The 16370-nt window shown below is 39.1% G+C and overlaps 1 protein-coding gene across 1 annotated transcript in view; it reads right to left on the reverse strand.

Moving 5' to 3' along the window:
* The window catches only part of KIF26B (kinesin family member 26B), a 185754-nt gene extending 175929 nt beyond the window's left edge, over positions 1–9825 (reverse strand). The window contains exons 1-2 of the mRNA XM_065735770.1: positions 9784–9825; positions 2843–3376 (exon numbers count right to left, since the gene is read on the reverse strand). Of these exons, the coding sequence (XP_065591842.1) occupies positions 2843–3376; positions 9784–9825 (576 nt within the window). The remainder of the gene's footprint in view (positions 1–2842; positions 3377–9783) is intronic.
* Positions 9826–16370: the final 6545 nt, after the last annotated feature.

Here is a 16370-nt window from a genome sequence, read left to right on the forward strand (position 1 = left end):
TTTTCTGACACTCATTCAACAGAAATGGGTTATGGTTACCTTCACAAAGTAACCATTTCAGCATTCCAGTGTTAATAGGAGGTTTTTAAAGGGTCTCACATTTTAAGATTAATCAGTTCCCTTTCCCTACATGTGATACCCTGTTTCATAAGACGACCATTTGCAAGCAAATTTTGATACAACTCCTTGGAGAAAACTGCATCAGCTGTTCATTTGTGAGATGGGCCTAGGGAAGATCACAAGTTTTTGGAAGTAGATCTTTGTTTCTATCTGGTCAAACCATAGCTAAATGTGGAATTACATAAAACAAGGCAGGTGAGGACTAATGGGGGTAATGTGGAGTAATATCCATGCAGAGTCGGTTTTGCCTAAGCAATCGCAAGCATATAATTCTCTGACTTATTCTAAAGAGGTATCAACAGTGAGTTCCCAACATGCCTCCTAGAAATATATTTGTGTTGAACTGTCTGTATCATGACAGAAGTTCTTTTACATTTGATATAGATCTCCAGTTAGACAGTATTACTTCTGTTTTTCAGGCTGTAAACATATGCTAAATTACTCAGTTGACTAATGTATAAATTTGCATTTGTTTTACTCCTGATAGCAACTAGTTTTTCTTTAGAACTGATTGAATAGTGAGTATCATTTAAAACTTGCCCTGTGCTACTGCAGCATCTGAGCCCTACAACATCACAACACTTACTTATTTCAGCAGAATTGAAACAAAAGCTGTAATTCATTCCCCACAAGGTTATCATTTAAGGCATTCTGGAGGAGAATATCCTAAGAAAAAAACCTCAATCCTAGAAATTACAATAGTAGGAATATTTTTTAGTGACTAAAATTGTCATGAATCAATTCTGAGGCACAGAATGTCTCTTTCAGACTAATGTGTTTCACTTTTTTGGTGATAATTCAGGAAGAAAATAAGGTCATGTTTCAAGGTACTCAGCCATTTCTGTCAAGTTATCTGGACTGTCTAACAGAAGTTAATTTACAATGGGAGATCCCTACAAACAGGCGCCATTAAGTCTACAGCGATGAGACCGCGTTATCCCTGAACATCAGTTTGACAAAATTATAATGCAGAAAGAAGAGCATTGTACTCCTGCATGAGGTGCAAGGCTTTCTATCCCAATAGATTCTTCCCATTATTTTCCATTCTTCTAAACTAATATAAAGTGAATTTTATTTAATCACTATTCTTAGGAAAGAAGAAAATAATGTATATACATTTACAAATAATTAATATTTCTTTTTTTAATTTCTCCTTCAAATAAATAAAATCAGGGTTCTAATTAAGATAGGATAACAGATTCATCCTCACAGTGCTCTTCTCCTGCAGGACTTTGTAACTGCAATTGTAAGAAAATAATGAAGCTATACATATACGTACACATACATACATATATGAGGGAGAGAGAACTAAAGTGTTCTGAAAAAAATAGCAAATAAAATTGTTTTCTGTACTTAAGAGCAGGAAAAAAAAAAAAGCTTGCATAGAGATCACTTGTTAAAGTTATTCTTACTTGACTAATTTCCAGTATGATACAGATACTACATAACCAAACACTAAAATCCTTCCAATGTGTTTAAGGAAAAAAGTTATCTAATTCCCTGACTGGACAATTAAATGCGACATTCAAGTAAAGATAGAATTTCAGTATTTGAAGATTTTAATCTTAAAAGAGATTATAAAATTTACTATGAACCAACAGTTTATCACAAATCAGCATTGTTGGGGTAGTGGGATTTTTGGTTGTTTTTTGTTGTTTGGTTTGGGGAAGGTGTTAGCAGACTGCAGCTACTATCCTTTCTATTTCAAGTTTAGCTAAAGGAGAGGAAAATACTAGGGAAGTCTTTGTGCTAAGAAGAGCCAAACAGTACCGATCCATAAAGTACTGACTACTAGATTCCCCTCAGTAAGTATTTTTAAGACAAAATAAACTGCCTAGGAATTATGAACATTAGAAAAAGATAAACAGAAGACGTTTTCATAGACGACAAGTAAAATAATAAATGCAATGAGACTAAACTAATTTTCCTAATAAGGACTATTATTTACTTTTCTTAACACACATTCTTTAGATTTTTTCTTACATCAAACTGTGATTACTTAGTTACCTGAAAATTTTGTGACTCAGGTTCACTAGACCATGGATTCACAAAACTATAAAGTCATATATTTTCCAGGTAAAATAATTGTAATGCACTACTCATTTTACCAAGTCTTCTTTGGTACATAACAACTTAATGCTTATGAATAACATTGTTTTATTTTTGGCAATAATATTAGTCACTCTCATACCAAGAAACTTTAAATATTAATTTAGGGACCCATCCTGTAGTCTATTCATAACTTAAGAGAAAGACCAAATTCCAAAGATACTTATTCATCCCCTAACAGGGATGGCTGGGATAGCTGAAAAAGAATAGACATCTGTAGCAACCTGTAAGAGCTTGAAGCGCACCAAATTCCCACAACCTACAACTAAGCATTTTGAAAAACCTACTCCCCTCCTTCCATGTGAATAAGTGTGGATGGGTTCTACAGGTACCCGTGAATCACACAGAATATAGTATTATATTGTTATTAATAATAACAGCTGCATTAATAATAGTTGTTTTAATGAATATCGGTCATGATCTCTGTCCCAAAGTTCAATTCCCTACCAGATAAAAGAGAATTTAAAACACTTCTTGTTCTGATCCCTTAGTATGTGAATGTCTCTACTTCTCAACAGGAGCATGTAGTGATAGCATGCCCCTGCAAGCTTTATTGAGAGGGTAAGGAGAGGCAGGATGGGTAGAAAAAGCTCAGCTTTTTAAAACTACTCACCTGGTATGGATATAGAGTAACACCATTCGTTCTCGACAAAGACCAAGTGCCATCAAGGTACTGATGAGCCTGGATAGCCACAGAATTGAGAACATTACCATTGCTGGGGCTGGTGGCCATTTGAAAGCTGACCTTGGCTTGGTGGCCAGGAGAGCCATTTTTCTTCTCCACCCCATTGACAATTCCTAGACTATTGGGTTTTCCACTGTGTTTGTTGGCAACAAAGCCTGTATAATTAGATGTAGCATAAGGAGCAGGTACGTATGCCCAGTCCCTGGGCTGCAAGCTGCCCATGTGCCGGGAACCCACTAGTGTGGGGACATTAGAGAGGGGTGGAGGGGATCCTGGAGAGGCATCGTAATGTTCTGAGTTGGCAGCCTGCTCTAAGGTCAGCACCATCTGAATGGCCTCTTGCTTCAGCTGGTTCAAGTGTGTGGCACAAACATCACATCTGTTGTCCTTCTCATTCCATGCCTTCCGGATAGTATTGGGAACTTGGAGTTTATCATGAATCACTGAAGAGAAGCCTGGGTCCTAAAAAACAGATAAGGGGAAGAGAAACAGAAGAGAAATATTTGACTGTGGTCAGTACAGTGAAACATTATTACTGCTGATCACGCGTTTCAAAAGCCAATTTATGAGATTAACTTAGAAAGCAAACAGAAGTCATTAGACACAGTCAATATATGCCAGCAGCAGGTTAAACAAAATGGGAAACCAGCTTATGTTGAAAATAAATACTTTTTACTTTTAGTGATAAATGACAAATATTCAGATTCCACTTCAAGTTTTACTGCAAGCCAGGGAAAATGAATTAACCTGCTTCACATCACTGCACCTAATTTTTAAGTTGAATGAAATCTACTCTTAGTTACACAGGTAAGATCAAGAGTAACTCCAGTGAAATCAGCAAGGTTCACTGTCTTTTCAACATTCGTGATGAACAATTTCCTCCTTGTGTAACATATTTTTGGGGCAAAGCCACATGATCTGATTGTATTTTGCCTTATATCCTTACCTAATGGGTAGACCTTTAAATATGCCACTCCAGCTTGACTACAGTGATTGACTGCTGGCTCAAATTGCACAGCGCATCAGTAGATCTTGAAGCCAAACTGCATTCATAGCAGGGCTTCTGACAAAACTTGACTACTACTTACAGTATTTTGCAGTCTCACAAATGCAGAGCAATGATGTGTGTGTTAAATAGAGTAAACAGTAACAGCTTTGTGATGAAAACCAGTATTTTTAATGCACTAGTATGAGGTTCTGTCTTACTTGCAAAAAAAAAAAAAAACAGGAGTTTTAGACCAGCATGCTTAGTAAAGTAGATGAAAGTACAAAGCTTTGTATTCAGTTTTCTACTAGGGAAATTTCACACAGTTAGGTGCCTTCACAGGCCAGGCTTCCCCTCTTTAAGTTTTGGGGAAACAAAGGCAGATTTTGTTATAACTACAAAAAACATTTCCAGGCAGTAATATCAGAGTCTATTTTTCTTTTTCTGCTTTCAAGCTTTACCAGATTCAGCAGTAAACTGAAATCAGACTGGAAGATTAAAAAAAAAACCCATCATGCAAATAAAGACCACCTCTGTCAAGTCATTTGATGAACTCCATGCCATCAAAGACAAACAGATTTCATATACCAACATTTAGCTGTATTGGAAAAAAAAATGAGTAGAGAAAGAGAATTCAGCAGTAAAGGGCCATATTCATTATGATCCATCTTTATAATATACTCAAGCATCTTATTTTCACTGTTTAACTACCGTGAACAGCTCCTCAGCATGCAGTGATTAATTGATTCATAAATCATGGTGCCTCTTTATGCACAGCAGCAAAAGAGCAGTTCTATCCCCAGAAGCCCAAGAGAGTCATATAAGTTGATAGGAAACAACAGAAGGATGAGATCTGATCAGGACTCAAAGTGGCTGTTACTGTTCCATGTACAAAGGGGATCAGAGCATCACAGTGTGTCAGAACAGCAGGAACTGAATTCTGCACCAACCCATCCCCCTTAATCTTCAGGAAAGGAACTGGAGGAAATCGAGGGCGGGGGAGTAGGAAGGAAAAGATGTCAAATCTTATTTTCTATCTAAGACCATAACTAGGTCAACAGATCACATCAGATATCACATCATCACTACCCATAGTGCCAGGTATACAGGGAGAGGCTTCTCTACTTTTCCCATAATACACCGAACAAAGCTATCTATACATGTGAAGTCAGGTATAAATCTTGTTTCCAGGCTGCTCAATGCCAGTCCAAGAAAAATCCTTGCCAGCTCTTACTTCAGCTAGCTAACGCCACAGAGCTAGTTCTGTTCTTTGAAAATCAACTTCCCTTAGGCAACTGGCCTCGAACCAGGTAATTATATACAACATTCAGATCCAGCAGCAGTTTAGCATGGAAATTCCTAGATACTATGATAAATACTCCATAGAAATAAAGCCTTCTCTAAAGTAAACAAATGTCAGTATGATATAAACATTCAAGTAGCACACCAGTTCTAAGGAATGCTGGACAGCGAATTCAGCTTCATCTCATGGTTAAAAAAAACATCAGATCATTATTTGATACAACAATAAATAGAGAGAGAAAAAGGAATACAGTTCCTCCTTGGGAATAGAAAGAGGGAAAGAATACAGTTCCTCTTTGGGAATAGAAAGGAGGAAAACAGACAACACCTGAATTGATTACTCCTATAATTGGCTCCACTAATCAGACTCTACCAGATAGATTGCACAAAACTGGATCCAAGTACAGTGTGAAACCATAAAGCCTACATAAGAGCAAATAAATTTGGAGAAGCCTAGGTTCTAGAAACACGCTAGCCACATTTTGTTATCAAATATAGAGTCCAAAAGAAAGTTTACTTTGTTATTCTGCACTAGGCATCTCCAGCATAACTTCATAGAAGAATTAGCCAACAGATTTGCAGCACACATAGGAGAAAGAAGGTCAAGACAGGATCACAACACCCTTGTTTGAATAGCAGGAAAATGTAGCTACTGACACTTATGTTTTAGTATTTCAACTACAAGAAATCATTTACACACATTTCCCCACAGAATGCCCCTTAGTTCAAAAAAATATATCTTACTCCATAAGCATACATGAAATAGTGATGAGCAAACCCTATTGGGTTAAGTGACTTGTGCTAGCTGCACTAAGCAGGAGTTAGAAAGGTTATACTCACTACCAAAGCTTGTGAGGTCTCAAACTCCATAAGCTCTCTCATGAGAGTAGCTCTGCTTGTGAAATCTGAGGCTGACACTGGAAATACCATTTATATTTTGGCACTTGTTTCCAGTCCTGACAGAACAAAGTACAGTTACACTGAAAACTGAAACTGGACTTTAAAAGTCACGAAGCCTGATTTGAGTTCAGGGCAAAGGTTGACAACAATCTCACTACTTGCTCTAATGGTTCACCCATCTTTAGTATAAACAGCATTACTATAAACTCCTATTCCTAGAATAAACAGATGAAACCATCTAAGAGGTCTGAAAACTTCAGGAGGTCAGTCACAACGTGGACTGCAGCACAAACGCACATGGCAAGCAATGAACTAAAAAGAGCACACAATGAATTTGGTTGCAAGAAGCATTTTCACAAACTTGAGAAGAAACTCAAAACTCCCTCAAAAGGTTTCACGCCTACATAAACTCAACTGGCAGCTATGCATGGCTGTTCATCTTCTCCATTCCAATCAGTTATTAAATAATCCTCTATACTTGGTCCTAAACTAAAAAGCAACACAGAAAATACAGAAGAGGGAAGTTAGTTTTGCTTTTTAGAAACCGATCACAGACAGAATGGCCTCAAGTTGCACAAGGAGGTTCAGGTTGGACATTAGGCGATATTTCTTCTCTGAAAGAGTGGTCAAGCCCTGGAACAGACTGCTCAGGGAGGTGGTTGAGTTACTGTCCTTAGAGGTGTTCAAGAAAAATTTGCATGTGGTACAAAGGGACATGTTGAGTGAGAAAATTTCAGTGGTAAATGGATGGTTGGATTAGATGATCTGGGTGGCCTTTTCCAACCTTAGTGATTCTATTATGCTGAAGATGACAGTTTCCTAGATCGCATCATTATCAGCAACAAGTTGGGTCAACACTACAAGCTGAAGTCAAAATAGCAGTCCGTGGAGTGGTGACATAAGAGTTACCCATTAAAGAAAAAGGTCAAGACACTGGCCTCAGCTGTTATGTGCACTGTCTTTTGGGATAGGAAAACATCCATTGTCCTATATTTCCCAGAACGCTGAACAAACCATCAACATCCATCAAGTCGAGCTGACATTTTCCAAGCAATATCATCGTAGGAGATGAGGAACAGTGGGTCACCTCTGCTGATGCAGATTTTCATGAATGCCACATGTAGGCTTTTGTTCATTACTGGTGAAAATGCATAACTAGTGGTGGTGATTATGTTAAAACAGTGTTTTGAAGCTGAGAATTATCAAATAGTGTTATTGTGCTCTTTGTATCTGTTGTGGTTTCCAAGTTGGAGGCTTTACTTATGGAGCAACCTATGTACATAGAACCCAGATGATAAGAGATTAATTGGTAAATACTTTCTAAGCAAACCACCTGTTTCACAAAGTAAGCCAGCAGTAATATAGGGCATGCAGATGTGCACCAAATCTTAGAAGTATATTTGGTTCAAACATATGCTACGCAAGTTACTCATTGTAATTTTGTTACTACTCCAGAGAAAACAACTTTACAGTGGATCTCAAGACCTTCTTACCAAATTTTATTTTCCAGCACCAGTATTATTCAGTGCTTCAGGAAAAAAAAAAAAAAAGCAGCCAATTAGCTAGATTCACAGAGGTCAACTTTTGCTTGGAGATGCTCACAAAATACTCATAGATGTCTTTTGCTCCTGAGAATCCACACATCAATGACTGCTGGTATGTAATACATCTCATAAGGTAAGGGGAGAAGCAGAAAGAAAACAAATTCTGCCCTAGAAGAGGTGTGTTTCCAGACACACTGGAAGGCTGGGCTGCCATTCAGTGAGACCTGTACAGGCTGCGGAGCTGGGTGGAAAGGAACCTTATGAGTCATCTTCTGGTCTCTTGAGGGTGAAAAGTCTAATCTAATAAAAAGTCTATACTTATAGATATACTTTCCAGAGGCACTTAGGGCTGTTTTCCAAGTGATATGTACCCTAATTATAGCATATCCTCTCATCATCCAGTCTACTACATTCCAGATTTGCTGCTTTTAGCATCCCAAAACTCCAATAGTTGAAAAATTACTCCTCATGGTTACAAAAGCAGCAGTTCTGATAAAGTTTGTTCAAATAAGCTGAAGTCAGTGGGAGTTTTCCTCAAACAAGTATGACAGGGTAGACACTGAATATAAATTAGTAGTACCCTACCACTGAGCTGAGCACCTTCAGATGAAAGTTGGTCGGTTTTGCTGAGACCGAATCATTTGAATTATCCAAGAAGGAAAGAACTCTGCTAGCACAAGCAGTGCTTTGCTAAGTGTAGAACTTGTGCTTTTACAAGCAAGATTAACAGGACAGTGAGATGGCCTCCCTTTTTCTTTTGCTCAGTACATTGCAACTGGCACCTACTCTACGCAAGACCACATTACCTTACCTTTTCTATCATAAGAGACTTCTCTTACTCCCACAATTTATCATACTCAAACTATCCATCATCACCATGCCAGCTAAGAAAATGAAACTATCTCAGACCATTTGCTAGAAAGAACATTTCCCTCTCATCCTTCTGAAACAGTCTCCTCTCTCCAACAGGAGCATCCCCTATAAGTATTGTTCCTGCACTGGAGAGCTGTAAGTAGGTCAGAAGGAGACAAACTTCTTAAGGAAAGTGTAAGGGAATAAGAAAGACCTTTTATATTACCCTGTTTTCAAAAAGCTCTTGCAAAGAGACTTTTGTCAGCTGCAGTAAAACCTCCAGTGTAATTATATTCTGCCTCTGTAGCTATTACTATTTATGCCCCTCAAGCTTGAGGAACTGCTTTTTCATGCTGACTTGAGCCTTCAGCTTCACAAAAGCCACAAGACTGTTCCCACTCTACAACTAGTCACTCCAGAACATACCCATGAACAATTTTTTTCATAGAGGTGAAGGAAGAAAATTATAACCCTGCCTGGCGTAGATCTCATGACTGTTTTTCAAGGAGTTTTCCATGAGCTGGCATGTAATACTGACTTTAATTTGTCATTTGTCAGTACAAACCAGCCACTCCTCATCCAGAAAAAAAAAAAGTACTCTTACAGTTGAGATTCTTTGTTTTATTATCCGAAAGAGACAGATAAAAGTCTGAGCAAGACTCACCTCACAAACTTAATGCACCAGGAAGCAGGAGAGAGTAAATACAGAGAAAACGGAAGAATTAAAAAGGGGGAGGAGGAACAGAAGAAAGGGAGAAACAAAATGTTTCCTAACAGCCCAATGCATTGGCTTACAGTGTTGATGATGGATCAGCACTGACAGACTTACAGCTGTACACATCTGGTACACAGGTGTTTGTGTTAGGATTTGATAGCTAGACAGCAGCCAGATTTTTAATTGGGTTGGGAAGAAGAGATGGAATAGCAGCAGGAAAATCTAAATATAAATTCAATGGTGCAGATCCAAGCCTTGCCCTATAAGCTCTGCTGTGCAGATGTCTGGAGTTCTGCAGCCCAGACTGAGTCTGTGGCCATAGCATCCAAAAGGGATCCTGGAGAGACACTTCTAGGTATGCAGTACACAAACTCAGCCCTTGTCATAGGGGCAGAATTTTTCAGCTGATTTTTTAAAGCACAAAGAACAGAAGCAAACAAAATTGCACTAGCCTCTTCAGTGGTACTGTAAAAAGCAGTAGCTCCATTCACTCTTCCCTGTCTGATACTTTCCAGTCTGCTTTCTTAACCACCAGAGCACACCGTGAGCTTGCATTCAATTGATTATTCACCTTGACGTAGTACTTTCCTGCATCATTGCTATAGGCAGCCATGCATCAGGTGTCAAAACTAAATGTATCACTGACGCATTTTTGCTCAAGTTTCCAGTCACTTCACAGAAACTTGATACAGTTGCCTCTTCACTAAGCTAGGGGCTGGCTACAAATTTGACCTAACTATTGTTAGAATTAGATTATTTAGATGGTCTTAAGAACTTTGGAAGTATTAGTGTTATCAACTAGACATTCAGACTCTTTCTCACCAGAATGGCAAATGTAAACATACTTATTTCTTTTTCCCCAAAAAAACCTTCTGAGTGCCATTCACAAAGACACTATCTTTATGGTATTCCATACCCATTCTTTCAAACCCATCTGGGTCAATTGTGAAACATGACTGAACTATATGGGTCAGATCTGTCAGAATACTGGAATAATCTCCATTTTTCTTTGGCCCTGTGAAAATTTCCCCTTATTCCAAGCTTTGATGATCATCAGATAGCCTGAACCTCTAAACAGGCTATAGTAGCAATTAGTCTTAAAAAATATATACATATTTTCAAAACTTAGCTTGCTTTTCCTTGGAGAAGGGTGTTACAGTTCTTTGATGAATACCAGCACTGAGCAACTATTGACATTGTGACCAGTGATTTTTCAAATAGCTCTCATACCTGAAGAACGTTAACCAAACTTCACAAGTGTGAAGGTCAGGACAGCCTTCATGACACCTATATGCTTACTGTATTCCCAATTTATAAATGGATTTGCAGCAAGTTGAAATCTCTTGTAAAGGCTATTCAAAGTTAAGAATCATATCCTTTTTATTTTTAGCAATAATTGGCAGAATTACTTCACAGCTCAGAAGAGCTATTTGTCAATAGCTTTATCAAATCTTTTTCCAGGTTCAGCACCAGCATAATTGACATTCATCAGAGAATCAAAAGATCTGTCCTATTCTGCTTACTCCTGTGTCACGTGTCTTTAAAACTATCCCTGCATGCTTGTGTACTTTTCTCTGCACACTAAGAAAAAAAATAATATCTTCAAACTAAAGGCAAATTAACTGAAATCACTGTTTTGGAAAAAAAAAAGCAATAGACTGATAGAGGCTAATGATGATTTTTAAAATGGGTAAAGAGATTCATATCCTTACATGTCTGATAGCCCTTTCTCCACTTGGTTTTGATTCTGAAAACTGAATACATTTTTATTTGCATTTACCTGCATTTCATGCAGAGATTCTAAGCTGAGCTACTCTTTGTTCATCTTGGATATGCTCTCTTCAAGCAACACTCACTTGGAGTCCTCTTTATAGTTTCTTTTATGCCACTATATCAGATTTCTATCCTTCTTCCCAGCTTGGCTAGTGAGGATTTGGGAAGGTCAAAGGTATGAAACAATTGGAATCAGGACATCACAAGCCTTACTGCGACCCTTATCACAGTCAATTAAAACCTGAGGTGTTTCTATATGCAGAGTTTGTTTTTTTTTTTGCAGTTCAACAAAGCCATTTGAAATTCACACTTTAATTTAAATTGGCTTTCTTTCATGTCACTGAAAATAAAAACACCAGACAAACCGAGTAATCTTGATCTTAGCAAAATTGCAAGCAAAAGCCTGCCAGTTTTATTTAAATCGGATGGAATCCATCTGTGTTCCATCTTTGAAAAGAGATGAATTTTCTTCCTAACCTCTGGGAAAGCGTATCACAAAGAAAACAGTCACCTCATAGCAATAATGAAGTTTCTCCCACACAAGCTCACAGAGGGTGCATGAAAATTTGAAATATGTCTGCTTCTTCACTGCTTTCAGTTTGCATTTGATAGATAATATTAACAACATAATTTGGAAACAGGAACAAGTCTCCCTTCTGAAACGATTCTCAAATCATAGAATACATGGAGCATTCCAAGCTGCACACAAATCTGTTCTTATCACTCAGCAGCAGTCATATCTCACACTAGTCCTGACTGGGGATTTCCAACAGCTTTTTTATCCTGACTGAACTAAAGAACATAAATCTCAGCAACTGCAGCGGTGTTACATGTCTTCCTTAGGAGATATTTCCTTCACATGACTAGATCTAATATCAAGCAAGCAGGCAGCATGAAAGCTGGAAGGCTAGGTAAGACAGTGGAGAACAGTCACAAGATCATTATGCAATTTGGGAAGATGTGATATCTACTTGGAGTTGATGGTGAGAAAGAGGGGAGGGGAAAGCAAAGGAGTGATCTATGAAAGGATGCCTTTTTTTTCTCCCTCCAGCTAATTTTTAATGCAAACAATATGAAAGGCTAACTGACAGGGTCAGCAAAGATCTAGAATTCATGACTTAGAAGGAGGATCACATCTGTTAGCATTTCATACCCTACTCTGCTTTCCCAAAGGGCTTTTTGTTGCATTTCAAGTGGAAAGAAGTTGCTTAAGAGCATCCCGTAATCAGCACTGAGTTTTGACAGCACCTGTTTGAAACATCCTCCTTGACACTCACCAGGCCTGCAGCAGGCTGCTGCTGTTAGTGGCCACATACCAGGTGCTGACAGCGACTTGCTCCACAGGCAGCTAGTGTCCCCTACTGTCTAGCCATATCGGCTCTCACAGTCTCACTTCCATCTGTTAAATCCCTTCCCTCCCTCCCATAATATTTGGCAAGTTACCATTTTCCACCTCCTTCTCACTCCAAGCTCTTCACCCATAAAAGGGCTGCCCTGCTTGGTCCTCCCTTGGGATTTTTCAGACTCCTACTACTGTGTCCAACATCAAACCATATTTCAGTGACAGCATCTTGGAAATCCCTTTTTGTTTCTCAGAGAGGAGCACACCACCATTCTACTTCTTTCCTTCAAGCAAAACAATATCTACATTCCCTCTTCCAGTTTGCACAGCCTTTTGCAGTCCCGCCCAAGGCTCTCTAAGGCTGTTAGAAGTACAGAAGCCCCAGACCAAGCAAGCACCTTCTGCCCTTATCTCTTCAAGTCTGCCAATCTGCTTCACCTTGTGCTTTACTAATCCCACGTTCAGGCTAATCAATACAATACCGATGCACTGGAGGTAAATTAATATTATTATTAGCATTCAGTTTCATTTTCATGAGTAATGTGAACTGAGCAAATAAAAATCCCTGTGCAAGACATCGAACTTTTATTTTAACAGACAGGGTGGGTTATATTTGCACATGAAAGCTTCTCATCTTTGATATAATACCAGTGAGTTATCAGATATAGCTTTGTATTTATAGCCATTTCCATTAACACAATTACATTAAGAACTTATTAATGATCTAATTATCAAATTGTCTAATTATATTTTTCCTTAATTCCTTTTGTGAGCATGGAGTAACTTGTAATTATTGTCAGTGATCCCTGGAACCCCTTAAATGAGATGTAACATATCAAAGACATTTTTCTTAAGAAGTGAAATTTGGTACATAAATATACTTCACTAGGATTTTAGCACTTCCAGTGGCTCCAATGAGACGAAAGAGACTTCTATATGGTACATATTTCTCATGTAAAGTATTTTAGATATATCTATACCCTTTTTCTAATTGTATAAAAACACTACAGACACACAAACTAAAATCAAGAAAAAATACCACAGAAGTTAAAATACCTCTTAAAGGGTGCTGAACGTCCACAAGTCCATGAAGTCAGAGTAACCCTAGGGCATTATGGCAGTCCTGAAAGAACATTTATTCCACTTAATATACTGGGCAGGAAGTAAAACAGCTCAGCTTTTCAGCTGGGAATAATTTCAGGAGCAAAGTTGTTTGCAGGTTTCCACTCCAGTTGCAAGATCAGCTTCTGTTTTGTTAAGACAGTATATATATTAGGGGTACGCAAAGGGGAGTGTGAAGACCTTTGTGAAGAAAAACTAAGATTACAGAAAGTAGCAAGATTCTGCCAACTCTCTCAATGGGAAAAGTACTATGCAGTCATGACTGTTTCATACACAATATGAGAGAATAGGACATCTTAGCATCAGGCTAAGCTCCGTTCTCCAACTTTGTACAAAAGTTGTACTACTTTAAAAATGCCAGAATAATTCAAGCAGTATGAGTGTTATGACAAGCCCTCAACACAGTCTTTAAAGTCTGCTGCAAACATGCCTGCTAAATTTCATTATACTGTGTGTGTATGCGTGTATTAACTTTCTACACAAACTGTACACTAATTTGTATGCTTCAGCATATGCTTCAGCTCTAATTCAGCAGACTGCATCTGCTGCAGTGGAGCTGGGAGAAGGGGTTGCACAGGATTTGACAGTTTGTGCCAAAGGTAGGTGACAGAGACGTGTTGAGGGGCTAATGAGTGCAGAAAAATTCATGGAGCAGGGTATCAGCTGCAGTCAGGATGGAATCTGTTGGACTGCTGAGTGTAGCTATAAGTGAGAAGAGCTCCAGTGCCACTCACTGTGGATTTTAAAGATGCCTAAGGACCCATCTTTGGCTGCTTCCTCCCAGGGTGATCCAGAAGGCACTTGCCCCACCAGCACTGAGCCAAGCATCCAGTTGCCCCATACAGGAAGGTACTGGCATGGCTCCAGATAGGTCATTTGGCTGCCAGGCACCTCTTATCACAGGTACAGCAGATACCTTTATGGATCTGAAGCCAACTGAAAAAGCAGTTGTGGACAGAGATGCCAAGGACAAGAAGACATCATATGAATTATGAAAGCTTTGCTAGCCTCTAGTAACTTGCCTGTCTACCTTCCACAGATAAAGGGCATGTCCCTTAAGTTAGTAGCAATTGGCAGCCCTCTATGTAGAAGGATGGAACTTTTATAAACACCTTCTCAAAGAGGTATTCTTGTAACTATCTGGAACCCTATCCATGCCATTACTACACAGCATAGAGCGCAGTAAAATTCTGTGGGCTTTGATGAGTCCTCAGGGAACACTGCTGCTTCTTAAGTCTTACAGTAAGGAGTCAGAAACATGGACTAACACTACAGCACCTATCCAGGCTGATAAATGCTTCAGTATGCATCTTTACAGACAGACATGGGACAGTAAGGGAGTGTTGGAACAGGTAATAACCTCTTTTGTTGTCATCACTGGTCTAAAAAAGCAACCACCTTAACTCAGAAGGTAGATATAGCATCAGTTCAGGACTATCAGATTTGTTCAAAAGGACCCATGTTATGCAGATTCAGACTGTCACACCCTCCACAGCCTGTATTCCTTTCTATGCACCCTCACAAAATCCCAAAACATTCCAAGGCTGGAGGATGCAACAGGGCTCAGCTGGAAAGTGCTCTCATCAGGGTCTCAATGAATGCATTCAGAGCCAAAGAGGCCAAGCATTCCCCTTCCTTCCTTGCATGCATTCACAGAGAACAGAAACCCCAAGCCCTCGCTGTGGGACCACAGGGGACAGTTATATAATGAGTCCTCACTGCTTAACAGCATGGTGTTGTTGCCCCCCCATGACACTGATCTACAAGTGTGGGCTAAAAACATGCCCTCCCACTCCCACCACAGTTCACATTCAGTATTGAATAAGCTGACTGCTGGCAAGCCCAAGAGGGGATCAGCCTCTTGACTTGTGTGGTCTGATGAAGGCTAAGATTACAAATCTTTTTTCCAAATAGTCCCCAAGTGAGACATGCAAAAGGAAAAAAAAGGAAAAAAATGTGGGAGGGAGAGGGAGGGAAGGGGAAAGAAAAAGGCTTCCAGTAGAGCCTGGTAACACTATCCAGCCTCAAATCAACATACAATGTTCATCAGGTTACAGTGTCAACTGAAAAGCTCTCTAACCAGCAAGGAAGAGAATGGACTTCCAACCTTCATAAAGATTAAATACACTGATCATGACTTCAGACTAAAACAAGGCTCCTTGTGTACCAAGCCACTGCATAATCAATAGAGAAATGGGAATGGGACCTGAAAGAATGAAGCTGCTAGCTCTAGAGGCAGCCACTGCAGCTCTGCTCTTGAAATGCACTCACTAAACCTAGCTACACTTTTCCTCCTGGCAAAGGGTATCTACTGCAATTAACTTATCACTTTAAGACATCCTCTGTAAATTCAGGCTCCAGCTTCTCCTCTATTGATTCAGCTCTATAGATACAGAAATCAAACCCAATCAAAGAAAAATAAGACATATATCCTTATAGAAAAATAGATTCACAATCAGTAAACTAGTGCACTCCTGAAAGACCTTGCTTACTAGTAAGAATTCTAGAAAACACTAACAAGTACTAAAATCTACATATGTACAGAACTTATCCAACCTGAAAAAAATATCTACTTTTGTTTTTTATTGACAGACAAGGTTCTATCTTCTCATTATAAAGCCCCAGAGCTGTGTTCAACTCATTAGAGCCTTCCCAGCTGCTAAGGTTAGTGCACAGTTCTCTCCAGAAAGCAGTGGGGCTGCAGCCCTCAAGGGGAATAGAACATGACAGAGCAGCTTTCTAGGGTTTTAAAATCTCCATCCCTTCAGAAGTATCACTGATTGTCTTGAGGCATGCAAAGATAAGACATTCTCTACTCCCTCTGCAGAAGCTGTGCTACTGAGCAGCTATCACCATGCTACTTGCAGACCCGAAGTCCAGTTCACCAAAAGCAGCTGCATTCACAGAGAAACTTTGGGTAA

Source organism: Cyrtonyx montezumae, unplaced genomic scaffold (genome assembly GCF_038088225.1).
Source record: "Cyrtonyx montezumae isolate F1298 unplaced genomic scaffold, pur_monq_1.0 scaffold_0, whole genome shotgun sequence".
In the NCBI taxonomy this organism is placed as follows: domain Eukaryota; kingdom Metazoa; phylum Chordata; class Aves; order Galliformes; family Odontophoridae; genus Cyrtonyx; species Cyrtonyx montezumae.